The 21,881-nt window shown below is 45.8% G+C and overlaps 1 protein-coding gene across 3 annotated transcripts in view; it reads left to right on the top strand.

Moving 5' to 3' along the window:
• The window catches only part of LOC141121639 (von Willebrand factor A domain-containing protein 5A-like), a 101,616-nt gene that overhangs the window by 37,330 nt on the left and 42,405 nt on the right, over positions 1–21,881 (top strand). For all 3 annotated transcript variants that reach the window (XM_073611314.1, XM_073611304.1, XM_073611293.1), the window contains exons 5-9: positions 13,490–13,659; positions 13,910–14,051; positions 15,321–15,389; positions 20,311–20,480; positions 21,787–21,875. In XM_073611314.1, the coding sequence (XP_073467415.1) occupies positions 13,490–13,659; positions 13,910–14,051; positions 15,321–15,389; positions 20,311–20,480; positions 21,787–21,875 (640 nt within the window). The remainder of the gene's footprint in view (positions 1–13,489; positions 13,660–13,909; positions 14,052–15,320; positions 15,390–20,310; positions 20,481–21,786; positions 21,876–21,881) is intronic.

The raw sequence follows: 21,881 nt of genomic DNA, 5'->3' as shown, positions 1-21,881 counted from the left end.
CTCTCTCCCCTCGCACTGTACCGATCAGTACAGAGGGGGTAGGGAGTAACCGGCGTCATGACATGTTTGTTTACATGTGATCGCCCCATCATTTGACGGAGCGATCACATGGTAAACGGACGCGATCAGCGTGATCCGTGATGTTCCGGGTCATCCCCCAGGGGGCGCGCAAGAGCAGGATTCTGGGATGACGTCCCACGGATGTTCACCCAGAACTAGCCGACCGCGCTGCAGCCTTCTTTTGGATATGGCCCGGTCGGCAAGTGGTTAAGTATGCTTGTCAAAGACTGATCAAGCATGCGGTGCCCAAGCGGCTGCTGTTTTGGCCATGCTTGATACGCTTCAGACATATGTTGCAAACAGCAACGGTGTGATCTACTGCACACGTCTCAAAAAAGGTCCACACCAAAGAACTTTTGGAAAAACGCGTGGAGTCAGCAGCGCCCTGCACATGCGAAGCTCTGAGGTGTGATGCAGTCGGTTGGCTGCCCTTGAGCTGGCCCCTGGAGGGCATCCTGCCTCATTGGAGATGTGCCTCCTCCTCTTCCTCTCTCCAATCTGGCACCCACCTAGAGTCAGTGACCTCATCATCCCCCCTCCTGGTCACTGGAGCAAACCTGGCAGTATGCTACAGCTGGGGGAACATGACTGCCAGTTTGTTGTCCTTCTTGGGCACCCCCTCTCTCTGGGCTCACGTTATTGCCTTCCTCAATCTGGGTACCATCATCGGAGCCTTTAAAACGCTGCTCATCCTCCTGCAGCATGTACCCAACACTGTGGTCGAACAGTTCGGGGGACTCCTCAGGGCATGATGATGGGGCTAGGTAAGGAGTGACTGATGACATTGAGCCAATGGAAGAGGCCGCTTTGGCAGCTGCATTGGCAGCCAAAGTACTCTGAGCCTGGGTGACAGAGAATGAGGAGGATGAGGACGGCTTGGTCATCCACTCTACCATCTCTTCTGCATGTTGTGGCTCAACACGACAAGCGTTCCCCACAGCCACGTGCTGAGGATGCACCGTGTCCACGACCAGCAATGTTGGCTGTAGACACGGAGCCTGCTTGCCCTCTTTTAGTGGCCTGTGAGCATCTGCGTCTCCTTGTTGGCCTTCCAGACATACTGTATTTGATGTATTTGTAATGTATTTGAATAGGTACACCAGGAATGGCCTGCAGTGAGATGTAGCTGCACAAAGCTGGGATGTGTGTATATATATATATATATATATATATATATATATATACAGTATATACTGAATATACTGCAGCTAACTAAACTCAACTGCCTGCCTGTAGTATATTAGGAAGAGAACAACGGGAACGGTCTGCAGTGAAATCTAGCTGCACAGGATACAGTACTGAATATACTGCAGCTAGCTGAATAAACTGTCTGCCTGTAGTATATTAGGAATAGAACAACAGGAACGCTCTGCAGCGAGATCTAGCTGCACAGGATACAGTACTGACTATACTGCAGCTAACTGAATGAACTACCTGCCTGTAGTATATCAGAAATAGAACAACAGGAACGGTCTGCAGCGAGATCTAGCTGCACAGGATACAGTACTGAATAAACTGCAGCTAACTGAATGAACTTGCCTGCCTGTAGTATATTAGGAACAGAACAACAGGAACGGTCTGCAGCGAGATCTAGCTAAACTGGATACAGTACTAAATATACTGCAGCTATCTGAATGAACTGCCTGCCTGTAGTATATTAGGAAGAGAACAAAAGGAACGGTCTGCAGCTAGATCTAGCTGCACAGGATACAGTACTGAATATACTGCAGCTAACTGAATGAACTTGCCTGCCTGTATTATACTAGGAAGAGAACAACAGGAACGGTCTGCAGCAAGATCTAGCTGCACAGGATACAGTACTGAATATACTGCAGCTAACTGAATGAACTTGCCTGCTTGTAGTGTATTAGGAAGAGAACAACAGGAACGGTCTGCAACGAGATCTAGCTAAACTGGATACAGTATATATATATAGATATATAGATATATCTATATATATATATATATCTATATATCTATATATAGATATATAGATATATAGATATATCTATATATCTATATAGATCTATATATCTATATAGATCTATATAGATATATAGATATATATATATATATATATATCTATCTATCTATCTATATATATATATATATATATATATATATATATATATATATATATATATATATATATATATATATATATATATATATATATATATATATATATATATATATATATATATATATATATATATATATACATAAAGCCTGGAATGTATATATATATATACTAAATATACTGGAGCTAACTGAATCAACTGTCTGCTCAATCTATCTAAATTAAATGAAATGACACTCTCTCTCTCTGAACGCCGGAACACACTACACACGGCCGACCGACTGCTGCCTTTTCAGCTGGTAGACTCTGCCCCCTTTCATGAATTTGTGGAATGTGCGGTACCTCAGTGGCAGGTCTCCAAACGCCACTTTTTTTCATGGAAGGTGCTTCCGGCTCTCTACTGGCATGTGGAAGGCAATGTCTTGGCCTTGCTGGACAGGGCGGTCAGTGTAAGGTGCATATTACTGCTGACTCATGGTCCAGCAGGCATGGACAGGGACGTTACCTATCCTTCACAGAGCACTGGGTGACCCTGCTGGCAGCTGGGAAGGATGCAGGACAGGGTGCAGTATTGTTGGAGTTTGTTCCGCCACCACGCCTCCAAAATGCTACTAGTGGTGATTCTGACACACCTCTCTCCTCCACCCCCTCCTCTTCTTCTTCCTCCATGGCCTCTTCCTCTATAGATTTGTCCTCAGAACCAGCGGTGCTCTGTAGGCGTTCAAGGGGCTATGCCATGCGGTGCTTGAGCTGGTGTGCTTAGGAGACAGGAGCCACACTGGGGCAGAGATTATGTCAGCTGTGAAGGGGCAGGCTCAGAGGTGGTTGACGCCATGCCAGCTTCAGGCAGGAATGGTGCTTTGCGACAATGGCACCAACCTTCTCTCCGCCCCCTGACAGGGACACTTCACCCATGTTCCCTGTTTGGCTCACGTCCTTAATTTGGTGGTGCAGCGGTTCTTGTGCAAGTACCCGGGCTTACAGGATCTCCTGAGGCAGTCCAGGAAAGTCTGTGTGCATTTCCACCGGTCATATAATGCCAGTGCTCGGCTGGCTGACCTCCAAAAGGAATACAACAGCCAGTGGCTCATGATCAAGGATGCATGCACTGTCCTGTCACCATTCGAGGAGGCCACAAGGATGGTGAGCAGTGACATTGCATGCATCAGTGATACTGTCCATCTTTTCTACCTGTTGGAGCACACGCTGTGTGGAATAATGGACAGGGCACTTGAGGCAGAACAGAGGCAGGAAGAGGAGGACTTCCTTACCTCTGCAGGCCCCCTTTATACAGACAGTGTTCCTGCGGGCCCGCCGATCACACAGGAAGAGGAGGAGGAGGATTGTGTCAACCTGGAGGTGGAGCCTAGCACTCAGCATCAGCAGCAGTCTTCAAGGGATCTTTTACAGCCCCCAGAAACCCATGGACTTGTACGAGGCTGGGAGAAGGTGGCTGTGGATCAGGTCGTCCTTAGTGACCCAGACGACTCCGGACCAAATGCCTCAGCAAACCTACGCTGCATGGCCTCCCTGATCCTGCAAAGCCTGCGAAAGAACCCTCGGATTCGTGGTATCAAGGAGAGGGATCAGTACTGGCCGACAACCCTCCTTGATCCACATTACAAGGGTAAGGTTGCGGAACTTATCCAGCCATCGCAGAGGGAACAGAGGATGAAACATCTTCGGGAGGCCTTGCAGAAAGGTTTTTGCAACGCGTTTCCAGAGCCTGGGAGGTTACAAATTCCTGGTTCTGGACAACGTGTTGCTGAGGCTTCGATCAGTCACAAAAGGAGCGGTGGAGAAGGTGGCTGTCTGACAGATGCGTTCAGACAATTTTTTAGTCCGCAGCCCCAAGGTATGATCGGTTCCAGCAACCATTGCCAGCGTCTGATTTACATGGTGCAGGAATACCTAGGGGCAAGATCAGACTTGGAGACCTTTCCAACTGAAAATCCTCTGGGTTACTGGGTCTTGAGGATGGATCACTGGCCAGAGCTTGCACAGTATGCAATTGAGCTACTGGCCTGTCCTGCATCCAGCATTCTTTCGGAATGCACATTCAGTGCTGCTGGAGGCTTTGTAACCGATCACAGAGTGTGCCTGTCCACCGACTCGGTTGATCGGCTCACCTTCATAAAAATGAATCAGTCTTGGATCACCAGCTACCAAGCACCTGATGCTGATGTAACCGACTAATTTTTTTATGAATGTGAGATCCCTTGAGCTGCCTATGCTGATGCTGAGTGACTATCCTGTTATGCTGAGTGACTATCCTATTCCTCCTCAATGTTCATGTTGATAGCTTGTAAGAACATTTTTGGTTCTGGGCACCACCACCAGTGGCTAAGGCCCAATTTTTCTGCCCCTGTTCAACAGGGGCGTGTAATTACAATTTTTGCTGTAATATTTTGCAGCAGGGCTTGTTCCTGCACTAAAGTAGAGTATCTGTGAGGGGTTGCAGTGTTGTGGCACCAGCACCAGTACCTGGAGCCCAATTTTTCTGCCCTTGTTCAACAGGGACATGTAATTACAATTTTTGATCTAATATTTCACAGCAGGGCCCATTCCTGCGCCCACCAAGAGTAACTGTGAGGGCTTACAGTGTTGTGGCAACACCACCACACCACCACCAAAGGCCCAATTTTTCTGACCCTGTTCAACAGGGGCATGTAATTACAATTCTTGATATAATATTTTACAGCAGGGCCCATTCCAGCACCCACCAAGAGTAACTGTGAGGGCTTACAATGTTCTGGTACCACCAACACCTAAGTCTCAAATTTCTGCTGAGTATATAGGGCAGGCCCCTACTTTCAAACATCCAACTTACAAACGACTCCTACTTACAAACGGAAGGAGACAACAGGAAGTCAGATGAAATCTACCCCTAGGAAGGGAAATTCTCTCCTGTAAGAGGTGTCTTCTCCACTGATGCTTTATCATCAATCCTTGTTTCCCTAAAAACCCCAAATTTTCAAAATCCAATTGTCATTGGGACAGAAAGTGAGGTGAAATCTTCTGGATAGGGGCACAGACAACAAAACAAATGTTACAGGGGTGATAACCCTTCCCTATGTTTTCCAAAAAGCTTAAAAAAAGATTTTTTCGGCTGGAGCTACACTTACAAAATGTACCTGTTCCAAATTACAAACAGATTCAACTTAAGAACAAACCTACAGTCCCTATCTTTCTTGGGACCGCCTGTATACTGGTGTTCAGAGTATATAGGGCCAGGGGGCCCCACGCCTTTTCTTTTTTTAATTTGGGTACAGCGTTCCCCTTAATATCCATACAAGATGCAAAAATCCTGGTAATGGGCTGGGGGGTTACCTATGCTGTTTTTCTCAATAATTTTCATCCATATTGCCGGGACCCGACATTACATTACAGCCGCAAGCAGTTTTAGATGACTTTTATTCCTTTAGAAATGTCATTTTGTGCAGGGACTGTTCTAAACACGGGAAACACGCGCCACTTTACAGGCATACTATAGACTTGCCGACCGCCTAACGCAGATATACTGCGGCAGAATGGCACGGGCAGGCAAAATCACGTACCTGGTGCCCGAGGCGGTCGGCTTCATTAGGGGAGAGATCAATGCTGAGGGGGAGGCCACTTATTCGTGGCCACCCCCTCGCGATCACTCCCAACGAATGATAATCTTCCTCTGCTGCTGTAATGTAAACAGCGGCAGAGGAAGTGATGTCATCTCTCCTCGAGTCGGTCTTTTCGTTCTGGCGCCGAGGAGAGAAGACATCGATGTGAGTTGCACCAACATTATACTAACAGTAGAACACTCAGGCACACTTATCACCCCCCGATCACCCCCCTGTACCACCTGTCACAGTGACACAAATAGCAGGTTTTTATTTTTTCTGATTATTGCATTGGTGTCAGTTTGTGACAGTTATAAGTGGTAGGGCAGTTAGTGGTAGCCCCCTTTAGGTCTAGGATACCCCCCTAACCCCCCCCTAATAAAGTTTTAACCCCTTGATCACCCCCCGTCGCCAGTGTCACTAAGCGATCATTTTTCTGATCGCTGTATTAGTGTCACAGGTGATGCTAGTTAGGGAGGTAAGTATATAGGTTCACCGTCAGCGTTTTATAGCGTCAGGGACCCCCATATACTACCTAATAAAGGTTTTAACCCCCTGATTGCCCCCTAGTTAACCCTTTCACCAGTGATCACCGTATAACGGTGACGCTGGTTAGTTAGTTTGCTTTTTATAGTTTCAGGGCACCCGCCGTTTATTACTTAATTAAGGTTTAGCCCCCTGATCGCCCGGCGGTGATATAAGTTAAGTTTTAGGGTCAGATAAGGTCTGCATTGCCCCAGGCAGTACGCGCTAACACCCACGCACGCAGCATACACCTCCCTTAGTAGTATAGCATCATTAAAATCACTGCTCCCGAAAAAACAGTCCTTTTTAAAACTTTTTTTTGCATTGATATAGGACCAGGACCCCGGGCAGGACCCCGGTCCCCAAACCCTTTTTAGGACAATAACTTGCATATTAGCCTTTAAAATTCGCACTTTTGATTTCTCACGTTCGAGTCCCATAGACTTTAACGGTGTTCGAAAGTTAACGCAAACTTTCGGTCCGTTTTCGTGTTCTGGATGCAAACTGAACCGGGGGGTGTTCGGCTCATCCCTAACCTTCACTGTCAGCAACAGTGGGGCATAGTTCCTGCCACTGGCACCAATGATGAGGCACTATTTCTCCCAATGACACCAATGATGAGGCTCTATTCCTCCCACTGGCACCAATGATGGAACACTATTCCTGACATCAACGTTGGGACACAATTTCTCCCACTGACACTAATGATGGGGCACTATATTTCCCAGTTGTAACAATGGGGAACTATTACTCCCCCCAGCGGCGTAAATAAAGGGGGGGTCAGGGGTGTTCAAATTCCCCCAGAGCAAAATGCCCTGAGAGTGTCCCTGCTGTTTAGCCTCAGCATCAGCACAGTAGAAGCAATCAGAGTTTCGGAATGCAGCAGCCAGCCCCCCTTCTATTTTGCCCCATCCCCTCAGTTTAATAAGGGGTCCCCCTGAAAAGCATGAAATTACTGCGAGGTCTCAGATGCCGGTGTCTTGCTGAGAAAGTTCCCCCGGCGGATAAGGACCCCCCTGTACTGCGCAGGCGCAGCGCTTTGCGCAGTACGAACAACTACGGAGCCGCCGAAAATAGCCGAAGCTGAAAACCTTGAGTCAGCTGTACACGACGCCTGCGCCCTGAGTCCAAGTTCAAGCCCCACCATCCAAGTGGACATAGACGTAGAATAAAAAAAAGTGCAGAGCGAAGCAAGGCCGTGCCCGAAGCGTGGCGAGCGAAGCGAGCCCGCGAGGGGCCCTGTTACAGGCGCTGTGTACAGCTGACTTACAGCTATTCAGCTTGACAGTGTATGGTTGAGGGAACTCCTAGATTCCTCCTCGAGGTATCATATGACACAGCCGAAGGGGGCTGGAGATGCAGAAGTTTTCCATAAGGAAAGGCGGGTGGGTTTGCTTTTGGAGAAGGGTGGAGTTTCTTGTAGAGAAGTTTACAGGGAGTGGTTAATGACAGGGATTTGCTTCTGGGAGGGAATTTGATTGGAGGAAGGGAGATTTTCTTCATAATTGGGATTCTTTGCCGGGGGGAGAGGGTGTTGATTGAGGGAGATATTTTTGCTTTGGGGTCTCAGTTTAGAGACAGGGGGGGTTAATTTTTGGGGGGATATTTGAGGGAGGGAGATATTTTACAGTGGGAATCTTTGCTTGGGGAGGGAGGGTTCTTAGAAGGGAGAGGGGGATTTTTTTCCTTTAAAAGCGATGTTTTTAAAAAAAAATTATACTTACCTAGGTGGATGGAGCATCAATCCAATGTTGCATCTGCCCCCAGCTGCTTCTAAGACCAACAACAGAGCGATCAAAGACCGCTGATCACTCAGCCTTCAGTGAGCAAAGAGTGGTGACTGTCAGTCCCTGGCTCTGCCCCCTCCCCTCCATCAAGCTTACTGGAATGCCAGGCTGTGGAGGGGGCAGGAGCAGCTGGCTCAGGGTCTCTGCGACTCACTGAGAGGCTGAGTGAACTGCTGCTCCAGGCATCTGGGTGAAACCTGACTTTAAATTTAGGATCTTTTCACAGCCTGGACCTGCTGAGCTATGTCAGCTGACAGAGGGCTATAGCTGGCTGTCCGCTAAAAATGGGTCACAAAAGTGCAGAATGAACTGCGCTCCTCCCCAGGAGAAGTACATCCAATCGGTATGCCGTCCCTTCAGAGCGCATGCACCGGTGACATCACCGGCTGCTTTCCATGTGAATATCTCCTAAACACCACAAGTTTAGGAGATATTCACTATACCTATAGATAAGTGTTATTATAGGCTTACTTGTAGGTACAAGTTCAAAAGCTGGGTTTATACTACAGTTTAAGACTGAATAAAAGCCAACCATATTGACCAGGTGCACCATCCTGTGGTAGGCAGCGCTCAATAATTCTCCTAAAACATTTCATAAAATTTCTTAGGACACAGTTTTTAAAGGTTTAAATAAATCACTGAATTTACTGCCCACCACAATATGTGAGTGATGGGCTGAAAAGAGCCGCGGCTGTCTGCTGCTGTAAACATGTATCTGCACATCCAGTGGTGACCTGCAGGTAGGAATACATTTTTGCCCTTGGATAAAATCTCTCTGCATCCAGGGTCAGAAATGTGTCCCGCACAGCAGGTAACCACTGTGACCCACGATTTGTTAGTGTGTCACTCAGGTTCAATCGATGTGGGGAGTAATGTAGATGATACCGAATGTGCAGCAGGAGTGCCGGTGAGGGATGGAGCTCATCCCAGCTCCTGTAGTCACTGAAGGGAAGAGAGAAAAAAAATCCCTGGTGCCGTACATCCATGGAGTCCTATGGTAATGTAGTAGTGATGGGAGAGACCTCAGCCCGGGTTCCCGCCAGGCCACACCCCAATGTGTTTTGCTTTGTCCCCCGGAGCTTAAACATGGGGACCACTGGATGTACAGATAACAGCAGTGGCTCTTTTCAGCCCATCACTCAGGTGATAAGGCTGAGCAGCTGACAAAAACATCTGGGATCCTGGCTGTAGGTATTCATGGTACTGTATATTTGTCATTCCATGGCCATTTAGAATATGAATGAGATCTAAAGCTTGGTTCACACGGTAAGTTTTTTTATAGTTCAACCCAGCGGGCTGAACAAAAAAAACTAGGGAGCTTAGGAGGAGCTCGCTGTACTAATGAGTACCAGTGGTGTCACTAGGGTTGGTGTCACCTGGTATGGTAAAACATGGTGTCACCTGGTGCGGTATAACGCTGTGTCACCCCACCAACCCCCCCCCAGCACTGAGAAGGCTAGGTCTTTGGCACGGCTCTCCCCCCCTTAACCTGCCACAATGGATGGAGCTGGAATGGGATTGGGGTGGTGTATGGCGTTGGGATGTGATCGAGGTGATGGATGGAGCCGAGATGGGATTAAGGGGAATGGATGGAGCCGGGATGGGATTGGGGTGGTAGAGTTGGGATAGGATTGGGGTGATGGATGGAGCCGGATGGGATTGTGGGGAATGGATGGAGCCAGAATGGGATTAGGGTGGTAGATGGAGTTGGGATGGGATTGGGGTGATGAATGGAACTGGGATAGGATTGGGGTGGTGGATGGAGCTGGGATGGGATCAGGGGGATGGATGGAGCCGGGATGGGATCAGGGTGGTGGATGGAGTTGGGATGGGATTGGGGTGGTGGATGGAGTTGGGGTGGGATTGGGGGGATAGATGGAGCCAGGATGGGATTGGGGTGGTGGATGAGGCCAAGATGGGATTGGGGGGATGGATGGAGCCAGGATGGGATTGGGGTGGTGGATGGGGCCAAGATGGGATTGGGGGGATGGATGGAGCCGGGATGGGATTGGGGTGGTAGATGGAGCCGGGATGGGATCGGAGTGGTGGATGGAGCCGGGGTGGGATTGGGTAGATGGATGGAGCCAGGATGGGATTGGGGTGGCGGATGGAGCCGAGATGGGATCGATCGGGGGGGTGGATGGAACTGGAATGGGATCTTTGATTTGAGGGGGGGTGGGGGTTAGAGGATATGTGCTAAGGAGTGCTTTGGGAGTGGAGAGGGATAGTGCTGGGGGTGTCAAACTTCAAATCTGCCCCCCTCCTTCTAGCATAAGTCCTCTCTAACCCAAAACAAAGCACCCTTCTACCATATATCCTCTAAGCCCCACCCCCCTCCCTAAAATGTACTCCTGGCAGCATAATTGTTACCTACCCAGTCCCAGGCCCTCAAGAACTCCCCCCATCACAATGTCCCACAAGACTCCTGTTATTACAGACCTCAGCCCCGATTCCTGGAAAGATGCTGGAGCACGCTGTCCCTCCTCCTCCTCGGCTCTTCCTCCTGGTCTGTGTACTTGTCATGTCAGAGCCGAGGAGGAGGCAGCTATAGTCCGGTGTGCAGCGAGTGCAGCCGGCAGGGAGAGGAATGTGATTGTGGCGTGTGGGACCGTGAGGATCAGACCTCGGGCACCCGGCCTGTCTGTCTCTCTGTGTCTTGGTCCCTCCCCGCACATCGCCTAAAGAAATCTCGGAAGGGAAGAAGGAAGAGGAGGGAGCACTGCGTGCATTGTGTTCTATTCAGTTGAATGGGGATAATTTTTTCTGCGCTGTATTGCAAAGCCTCATGGCCCCACACTGCTCCCACTCTACGGCCTTGACGCCCCCTAATGCCAATATTGGGGCATTGTGTACTCCAATTGATGCCAGGACATTTTCTTCCCCCACTGGCAAAGGTTCAACCCCCCCAAAGTTTGAAGGACAGTAAACTGGCCCTTTGCGTATAAAGTTTGGAGACCCCTGCTCTAGAGGAAATGTCTTGAAACAAACAAGCACCGACACCAATGCTCAAAGTACTAGCAACTGACAGTTACTAGGATCCAGCACTTAACTCTGTATTGGGGGGCCCCCCCACTGTTATTTTTCCGAATTTTTTATTGCTGGCATTCTTCTGTATACATATTGGCTGTCAGTGGGGAAGCTCGCCGACAGCCGATGAGTCATCGGTTGTTAAGGACGCGGCGGCCGGCTTCCCAGCCCGCTCCTTAAAGTGGGGTTCCAACCAAAAAAACAAAAATACCTGAAAAATTGTAAAAAAAAAAACAAAAAAACATTTGAATATTTTTTTTTTTTTACTTCCCTCTAAATGCCTGTTGCTAGGTGGTCCCTCGTAGTCTGCCTCTTCCTTTGCCTGGGCTGGTGACATCACTTCCCCCCCAGGCACAGGAAGGGCTCGGCTCTGCTCCCTCCCTCCTGTCAATCATCTGGGACCCATTACAGGTCCCAGGTGATTGAGCGGCCAATCACGGCGCGCAGCGCCACTCGCGCATGCGCAGTGGGTGCCAGGCTGGGAAGCCACAGCCCGGCGCCCACAGTTGAAATGCCGGCGCCGACGAGCGGAGGGGGGGGACAAGCGGGGCTTCGATCCCCCGCATCGCTGGACCCAGGGACAGGTAAGTGTCCAATTAAAAGTCAGCAGCTGCAGTATTTGTAGCTGCTGACTTTTAATTTTTTTTTTTTTTTTTTTAATGGAGCCCCTGGGTGGAACTCATCTTTAACAACCAGCTATTCTTCACACAGAATTCGAAATCGGTTGATCGTTTTTTTGACTGATCCGATTTAGAATCGTTGCAAAAATGTGAAATTCAGTAGAAAACGATTAGAGGAAACTAAATTAAACAAATTTCACTGAAATTCATTACTATTTTATTGGGATAGATCCAAATCTTCGAATAACCAAACATGTGGCTTAATTTATATTCGGACCAAAACTGATTTCACATGTCTATGCCTGCCTGTCACAGTACCTGTTACATTTTTGTAAAAAAAATCGCAATAAGCGTATATTGATTGGTTTGCGCAAAATGTATTTTTATTATTATTTTTTTTTATTAGTAATGGTGGTAATCTGCGATTTTTCTCATGACTGCGACATTATGGCGGACACATCGGACACCTTTGACACTATTTTGGGACCATTGTCATTTATACAGCGATCAATGCTATAAAAATGCACTGATTACTGTGTAAATGACACTGGCAGGGAAGGGGTTAAACACTAAGGGGCGATGAAGGGGTTAACTGTGTCCTAGGGAGTGATTCTAACAGTGGGGCGGATGGGCTTTAACACACATGACAGCGATAACTGCTCTCGATGACAGGGAGCAGTGATCTCTGTCATGACACCAGGCCGAACGGGGAAATGCTTTGTTTACATCCAGTCTGTGGGACCCACGGTCACGGAGAACGCGGTGCGTGCGCGCAGTGCCGATTCCTAAAGAGGACGTACTTGTATGCCCTTTTGCCCACCCGTGCCATTCTGCCGATGTATATCGTTGTGCAGCGCTTGGAAAGCGGTTAATGTACAAAACAGAGCCTCTTGGGCATACCCAGGCTCAGCACACAACAAAACTAGAACTAAAATTTAAAGAAAACAATATAAACAAGACTAAGACATCCTAAAACAACAAAATTTGTACGCTCTGACCCCCACCACCCATGCCTACTGGATTACAGGATTTACTCCAAACAACCCTCAGTGCCAAGCTCAGTGATGAGAAGCACACTCTCCCAGAACCTAGGTACCCAGACAATCAACTACTTGATGGGGCATATACACAAGGTTCTACTAACCGAGGAGAGATGAATTGCATAGCATGATACTCACTAGTCATCTAGAGAGTCTGTGTTTGTGGATGGAGATTCCACCCAGATATTCCACATTTTGTGCAACTTCCTAGCACAACCTCTATAGATAAGTGGCCTTGTATAATGGTAGGGCTATGTTAACTAATCGCTTTCAAAAATTAATGGATGGTACAACAGGGGACTTCCACCGAAGCACAATGGGCTTGCGTGCATAGTAAAGTAGTGGTCCCAGAAGGGTTCTTGCCACCCGGCGGTGAGCAAGTGGATCTGCAAGACCCAACAGACACACCTCCACCAGTGGAACTTGAATGGTGGTAACTGTTAAAATAAATGTGGTGACCTCAGTCCAGAAAGTTTTTATTTGTGGACAGGTCCAGAAAATATGGATGAAGTCTTCTGAGGGTGCCGCACACTGAATCTGGAGTAGCTGGGTAGATTTTGTGTAATAGTACGGGCGTAAAATACACTCTATGTGGAATCTTGACTTGAATCAGTTTGTCCCTTGAGAGACCAGTTGTGAGAAGGAGCCCTCCCACACGCCCTGGTCCTTTCTTGATTCTGGAAATCGTTTTTTCCCTACAGAGGCTGATCTGCATTTTGAACAGTGAAATATTTCCTTTTTTTATCTCTTCTAGATCACGATGTCAGCATAACAGCCACACGTCCTCAGGTGCCGATTGGTGAGATCCCGTACACGCTGAGCCTGAACGCTCACTTCCAGTCCACGTACGGCATCGCCAAGATCGAGTCCAAATGTAACATCACCCCCCTGGAGTACACGGATAGTGACAAGACCAGCGCCAAGGTGAGCAAGACACAAAATAGTATGAAGGCTCATTTCTTTTGTGGACTACATAGGAGATCTACAACATTCCACTACACAATGACAAATTTGTCAAGTCTTGTATGTCAAGAAAGAAAATGACAAAATACGTTTTCTTTTTGAAAAAGAGCTCCTTTGTTATAATTTTGCAGTCCTCTCATGTGTTCATGTCACCCCTCAATAAACTGAAGATGATGTATTACTTACAATGATGTAATTTCACATTTTGTAGGTGTCACTGGCGGAGGGTCACAAGTTTGATCGAGATGTAGAATTATTGGCTTATTATACGGATGTGAATAAACCCAGCGTCACTGTGGAGGCGGGGCTTGGAGCTACAGATGCCGCCCAGGAATCCGGACCGACGCCATCAGGTGACAAAATAAACTGACATGACATCTAGCGATCTGCGTCCTAGTATAATGACTTGTTACAGTAAAAGCGCTCCTTTCTGCCAATGTCCACATTACAACAAATGCTACATATGAACGTAAATGACACTGCTCCAGGTAAACCGAATATGAATATGAATTTGAAATGGAAACATAATGCATTAAATAAACAAAGGTATAAAACTGAAATATGATAATGATCCTTACTTAGGCTCCTGAATAATAGAATAAAATAGAATAAAAAAATAATAGAATAAAAAAGAATTTAATAAAACAAAATAGAATAGAAAATAATAAAATAGAATAGACTATAAAAGAATGCAATAGAACAGAAAAAGTAGAATAGAATAGAATAGAAAAAAAACGTAATAGATTAGAACAGAATAGAATAAAATAGAACAAATATAGCCGTCTTCCGAAATTCAAATTTCAAATCGATTTGAAAATAACAAATATACAATATGAATCAATGAAACATTATATGAATATATGTAACAGATTCCAAAAATGAATTATTCTAACATAACAAATATGACAAAACAAAATTATTAACTTAATGAATGAATCTGAAACGACATTTTTTTTTTTTCCGTCGTGCACATGTCTAATCACGCCCAGTATAGTATATATTTATTGACAGACTCTGCTCCAGAAATAATTGATTCAGGGAATTCCCACCAAATATGAGCTAGTCCACCCATTGTTCTGCAGCTCCTGAAACAGAGATCTGAGGCGCAACCAAAGCCAGTCTTTCATTTTGTGCTCTGTTCAAGTATCTGAAATGTCTATTACACCTCTTTAAAACTTCAAAATCACCATCGGGCTTTTGGATTGCGTTGACCATGGAGAAAAGCCTCATCCACCACAATTTTCAAAACCATCTTTGGCACATTATGGAGGTGACCTATTTGGCTCATCTGAGAAGAATCGTGCAGGGTTTATTAGCTGTGTACCAAAATCAGGTCATCAAAATCATAAGAAGAAAATTTGTTGCAATTACCTGAGATTGTTTGTTTAATCCTCTTACTATCATTTTCATTTTTATTATTTTACATTTGATCATATGTTTGTTCTCAATCTAAGACACATGGATGAACTTTTTTCGTTCATATATTTCAAAATTTTGCTACACAGAATATTTGTCTTTTTGAACCTTCCTTCTCCAATCATTTGTCACTTGATTTCCCCACAACTTTTTATTTCTACTCACATTCTTAAATGGGTAATATATCTGTTTTGTTTTTGTTATAGTTGCACAAAAATTGTTGTCCCTAGTCCAACGAAAATTCAGATCAAATTTTAGCTTAAAAAAGATCCCTGGTAAGTTTGAGATCATTTGATTTGTATGTAATTGGACTGTAGCTAGAACCTTCCTATTTAGACATTAAATGCATCATGGGAGAATTGATTTAACCCATTCATGCCGACGTAAAACATATATGTAGCCTCATGGAAGTGGGATTTTTTCCGTGGGGCCGCATATATGTTTATCCCACTTTGGGCTGGGAGCGCGCTTCACAGCACGCTCCCAGCACAGACACCGGGCTCTCAACGTCTCGTATTAAAGATTAGGACCCGGGACTGCTGGTTCTGGGTCACCTGATCGCTGTGATAGCCTTTGATTGGCTGTCACAGTGATCAGTCACTGTGAGCCCGCCCCTGTGTTTATTTCCTCTTCCGAATGAAGAGGAAGATACTGTACATCGTATCTTCCTCTCCTTACAGGAGAGGAATTGTAAGCAAACCAAAGTGTGTAAAAAAATGAATGACAAAACAAAGAAAAAATAAAGAAAAAAAAATAACAATATCAAGGTTTGCCAGGGATAGTGTTAGGGTCAAGGTCAGGGTCAAAGGTCACAGTCAGCAAATTTTGGGTTGAACTTAATTTTTTTTTTTTTAATTAGTATCAGTTTCAGTTTATGTCAGTGTGTTTTAGGTAGGATAAAAAAATGCAAAATGCGCACCATTTGTTTTTGGGCTGTACTACAGGTACAAGTAACAGCTAACATACACATCAGTCGTCAGAAGTAGGAGAACTTACTTTGGGTAGTTCTTTGGTAGTAAATTATGATAATAACAAGAAATATACAGCTAAATTATAAAAAAATTAAAAATAAAAATGTTTTTTTACTATTTTGGGCCAGTCTTTTCTTTGAGCATCCAAGCAAACAACCCAAAGCAGCCCTCCTACTATTGGTAGGTATTGTAATGCAGGACGGCTTAGACCGGTGGCAGTAATAGGAATTTCATCATCAGGAAGATAAAAGGAGTCATTTGTCACCAGGTTCATCTCAACCAAAGGATTTGCTGTCTCTTTGGTGCCAGGGTTCGGCAGTAGAGTTGGGCACCCGCCACAAAAGCTAACCGCCGAATGCCTGCTCTGCTGTTCGACAGTTCTTAAATAGGTAAGTGGCGAGGCCACCTGGTGGCACCGCCCCCTTGTGGTGCCACCAACCCAGCATGCATTTTTTGTTTAAGCGGTTGTAAAGGCTGAAGATTTCATGCATTCTATGCATGAAGTTAAAAAAAACCCCCACTGCCCCCCCCAATACTCATATGAGCTCCCTTCCGATCCAGTGATGTGCACGGTAGCCTGTCCCAGGTCTCTCTCTAGTCATTGGCTGAGACACAGCAGCATGATAGGCGGCACTGATGGACACTAAGATGGCACTGATGGGCAGCACTGATGAGGTACTGACAGGTGTTACTGCTGGGCACTGATTGGCACTGTGGTGGGCACTGAGAGACTTTATAGAGGGGACACTGACTGGCAGCTGTTGGGCACTGATTGGCAGCTGATTGGAACATCTAATGGGGGCTTTGCTGATAATCAATGTGCTGATTATCAGCACAGACCCCCCTCTGACAGGGAGAGACGCTGATCGGCTCTGCCTGTCAGCGCGAACCGAGGAATGCCGTTTACCAGAACTTCCTGGTTCATGCGATGATCAGCTGTTATTGGTCAGAGCTGATCACGTGGTAAGAAGCCTCTGTCAGAGGCTCCTTACCACGATCAGAGATGCGGCGTGTCAAACTGCCAAACTGGTTTGGGTGCGACGTTGCGTGGCCGAGCGGTTGTCGTCCGGGGTGTGGCGGAAGGGGGTGGAAGTGCCCGGTAGGAAAATGGTTAAGGTCATCACAGAGGACAAGGGGGCACTCTTTACATCTAGAGGAAAAAAAGATTTAATCTCCAAATACGGAAAAGTTTCTTCACAATAAGAGCTGTGAAAATGTGGAATAGACTCCCTCCAGAGGTGGTCCTGGCCAACTCAGTAGATTGCTTTAAAAAAGGCCTGGATACTTTCCTAAATGTACATAATATAACTGAATACTAACATTTACAGGTAAAGTTGATACAGGGAATATCTAATTGCCTCTCAGGGGATCAGGAAGGAATTTTTCCCCTGCTGTAGCAAATTGGAGCATACTCTGCTGGAGTTTTCTATCTTCCTCTGGATCAACTGTGGGTATAGAATTGTTAATATAGGATTGTATAGTTTTATTTTTCCCCTTTTATTGGTTGAACTACTAGATGGACTTGTGTCTTTTTTTTAACCTGACTATGTAACAGAAGCCATTGGCTCCCACTGCTGTCAATCACAGCCAGTGAGCTACTGATGAGAGCAGGGGTGGGTCTGAGATGCAGCTCTATATATCTTATGGGCGCATAGAGAGGGGCTCAGGAGGGAGCACGTACAAGTGCCCTCATAGCAAGCGGGTTGCAGGGGACCCGAGACAAAGAGGACTGGGGGTGCTCTGTGCAAAACCAAAATGGTTTTGCACAGAGCAGGTAAGTATAACATGTTTGTTATTTATAAAAACAAAAAACGAAAAACAAACAAACCTTTTAAAGAGGAACTTCAGTTTGCTCACATAATTTGTAATGAAAACATCTTTGCCATTCTGAAGCTTCCCTCCAACCACTTTGCATATTATTTTATGTATACTGTGATTCCGTACTTGCCAAATATGCTGCAGAAATCTCCCTCCACTGAGTCTGGCTGCATCCATTTTAACTATGGGCAGCTGAAGCTGCTGCCTGTTCACTTCCTGGATTTACACAGACACACAGAGGCACACCTCCAGCTCTGCAGCTCCCATTGGCCCTCTTATGATTCCTCCCCCCTCCCCTCCTGGCAAATTCTCAAGAGAATGAGAGAGAGAGCTGTGCATGATGTCATAAGCCTTTGCTAATGACCAAACAAGAAACAAGAAGTGGGCTGTATAAGGTATTTACTACCGATGCTAAAACAAGAAGGGCAGAAGATTTAATAGATGGGAAGATGAAAAAATGATTGAAGTTCCACTTTACTATCACTTTAACATGCAATGGCAGTTTTAAGTTTCTGTTCACAAATGCTAGAAGTACAGTATGCCAAGCAAAATAGGAGAGCTGTAAGTTTTGTTTATCCCTTCAGATCCGCGCTATAGCTGAATGACGGCTACAGCGAGGATCTGCTTTGCCGGGAGGCCATCAATAGACGTCCTCCCCTTTGCACGCTGGCCACGCTCCCTCAGGGACGTGCGTGGCACGCGCTGTGATCACCCAAGTCAATGAGACTCGGGTGATCATAGATCGGAGTAAGGGGTCGATCCCGACCCCTTACCACGTGATCAGCTGTCACCCAATGACCGCTGATCACGTGATGTAAACAGAAGATCGGCAATCGTTTTTTTGTTCTTCTCATGCTGACAGCATGAAAAAAGCCGATCATCGGTCCCAAAGAGGAAGAGGCGAAACAGCCTCATATGTGCCCAACAGTACCGCCTGCCAGTGCCACGATTCAGTGCCCACCAATCAGTGCCCACCAGTACATAAGTGCCAGCAATCAGTGCCACCTATCAATGCCCACGAGTGTCACCTATCAATGCCCACCAGTGGTGCCAATCAGTGCCTCATCAGTGCCACCTAGCAGTGCTGCCTATCAGTGTCACCTACCAGTGCCGATCAGTGCCCATCACTGCCACCCATCAGTGCCCATCAGTGCCAGCTATCAGTGCCACCTATTAGTGCCCTTCAGTGCCACCTATCAATGTCCTTCAGTGCTGCCCATCAGTGCCACCCATCAGTGCCACCTCTCAGTGCCCACCAATGCCACCTATCAGTGCCACCTCATCAGTGCCGCCTATTAGTGCCCATCAGTGTCGCCTTATCAGTGCCTATCGGTGCCCATCAGTGTAGCCTCATCAGCGTACATCAATGAAGGAGAAAAATTACAGGTTTGCAAAATTCATTAACAAAATATAAAACAGTTTTGTATTTTTTTTTTTTTAAATTGGCCTTTTTTAATTTGTTTAACAAAAAATAAAAAAAAACTCAGAGGTGATCAATTGCCACCAAAAGAAAGCTCTATTTGTGGGAAAAAATAATAAAACTTTCATTTGGGTACAGTGTTGTATGGCCGCGCAATTGTCGTTCAAAGAGTGACAGCGCTAAAAGCTGAAAATTGGTCTGGGCAGGAGGGGGTTTAGGTGCCCGGTAAGCAAGTGGTTAATAAAGAACAGAAGATATCATTGCTATGGCAGAATCCTGGCTCAAGTCTTCACTGTTCATATTCCAGAATATGCTCTCCTTTGGAGACAAAGGTAAATAGTGAGAGTGAGAAGTGATCGGGCTAGCCCAGACTTTTTATTGCCCGCCCTTGTTATTCTGTTTCATAGTCTTCTTTGGCCACCTGGTGGATATAATGCCAGAAGGGGCACTCTGGGTTGGCCCAGAAACTCCTTTCAGTTGAAGATCTATTCAGAAAGAGACGCTTGATACAGACTTCTAAAAAACGTTCATACAGTATGATGACATACCAAACTCAGCTGGTTCTTCTGTTTTTGGAGGAGCAGACTGTAAGGAGGAGGTTCTCCAGGAAGTACTGAAAGGGTTCGGAGGTCGGGAACTTGTATTTGTTTTGAAAAAAATTGGAAGGGGTTTTATGCCATCCAAGGAAAAGAATTTATTTAGGCTTGTGTTGCTGGAGTAGATCCATTGCCTGGAGGATTAAGGGAAACCAATGCCCAGAGCAACTGAGGGGTTGTTTAAATATATGACAGAAGAAGGTAAATATACCCACCCCTAAATGACTCTGTTGGTGAAAGACACAAATCTGCAGGTAATAACAACAGTCTGTGACGGGTGAAGGCCATTAAAATAGTTCAGTGGCCTCTGTAAAAGCTTTTCTGGAAATGCTGGAATCATATTTTTCTCAGTCTCTTTGTGATAATCGTATTTTCTCCCTGTGTTCTGTAGGGTCCATTATGGCGGAGTCAATGGCCATGTTGAATTTCTACCCGAGTTTCCCAGCTGGACAGGAGCAGTCCAATTGCGGCGAGTTTATTTTCCTCGTGGACCGGTCTGGCAGTATGGAATGTTCAATGAATTCTGAGCCAAATGCCCCACAGAGGATTCATAGTGCCAGGGTCAGTAAATTGGCCATCTAAGTCTGACAGAATGAAGAAGTGTTTCAGGACCTCTGTTGTAAAAACTAAACCGTTGTAGATTTAGGAAAAAACAATCACTTAGCATCGGGGGGGGGGGGGCATGGGTTGTCTCTTATGTAAGTGCCTTTAGTGCTCAGCATCACCTCTGTTGCACTTAGCATCCTATAGGTTCAATATTTAGCACCTCTGGTGCCACTAATTCTATAATTGGCACAAGACATCAAGCTGAAGCCAGGTAGGTAGAGCCTTCCTGAGGATGAACCACCCTGTTGGGGCCACTAAACTAAGCACAAGCCTCTCTGATCCCCCTGTTAACTGTTTACCCCCTGCATGTGAGCTGACAATTAGCTCAAGCTGCTTTATTTGCAATGCCGTTATTAGAAAGACCTACCTGATCATCAGATAAGCTTTAATTGCTTGAATGTGAAGCTATGGCAATATTTGGAGAAGTTCATTGAACCTGGGCTTGATTTGTTACAGTAGAACTTGTGTGAATTTAAAGCGTCCAGTCATACAAATGACACGTTGTTTCAAAATGATCTGTGCTTGATTAGATGATTGAAGAGCACAGGAATTCCCATCACATCAGTTTCCATTAAAGTAAATATACCTCTGATCAGAACAGGCAGACAGGGAGGGGAAGACAATCTTCCAACTCATTAAGCTGTGAGCATAAATTTCAGCTTAAGTTATTGACCTCTATGAACAACGAGCTTCTTTTCAGCAAAGTAGGTAAGGAGAGGCTGTCACTGTCAACCTAGTCATTAATACAAATAGCTGGGCCAAATCCTGACCTATGTGGCACATCACTGCTACATACCTCCCAACTTTCTGAGGTGGGAATTAGGGACACCTATTAGCAAAAGTATATAGGCATAGGGCACTTCCCTTGTCATGCACCCTCAAAGGAGAATTGTACATAAAAAAGGATTGGTTAAACCCACAAGTGCTTTTTTTTGGCTTTTGAAATTTACAGATGCAGCCATTTAGAAATTGGATGAAAGTTTTAGCACTGGGAAACACTTTTTGATAAATAGTGCATTTTTATACACAACTATATAGATCCGACCAATATGAGGGACAAATGAGGAGGAAATAGGGATAGGGATAGAAGAACTTTGTTCCAAATTTAGGGACAGCCCCACAAAATTAGGGACAGTTGGGAGCTATGCTGCTAACTTTTGCCCAATAAAACTATGTTCATTATACTGTATAGCTATTTGCATTCAAGCCTTTCACTTTTGTCTACTGTAAAGTCACCCCATTTATTGTCTTTCCTCTACAGGAGACACTGGTTCTGCTATTGAAGAGTTTACCTCTCGGGTGTTACTTTAATATTTATGGCTTTGGCTCCCATTTTGAGGCTTTCTTCCCGTGAGT

This window comes from Aquarana catesbeiana, linkage group LG01 (assembly GCF_042186555.1).
Source record: "Aquarana catesbeiana isolate 2022-GZ linkage group LG01, ASM4218655v1, whole genome shotgun sequence".
Classification (NCBI taxonomy): domain Eukaryota; kingdom Metazoa; phylum Chordata; class Amphibia; order Anura; family Ranidae; genus Aquarana; species Aquarana catesbeiana.
Note: the sequence above shows the minus strand (reverse complement) of the source record. Positions and strands in the feature narration are given on the sequence as shown.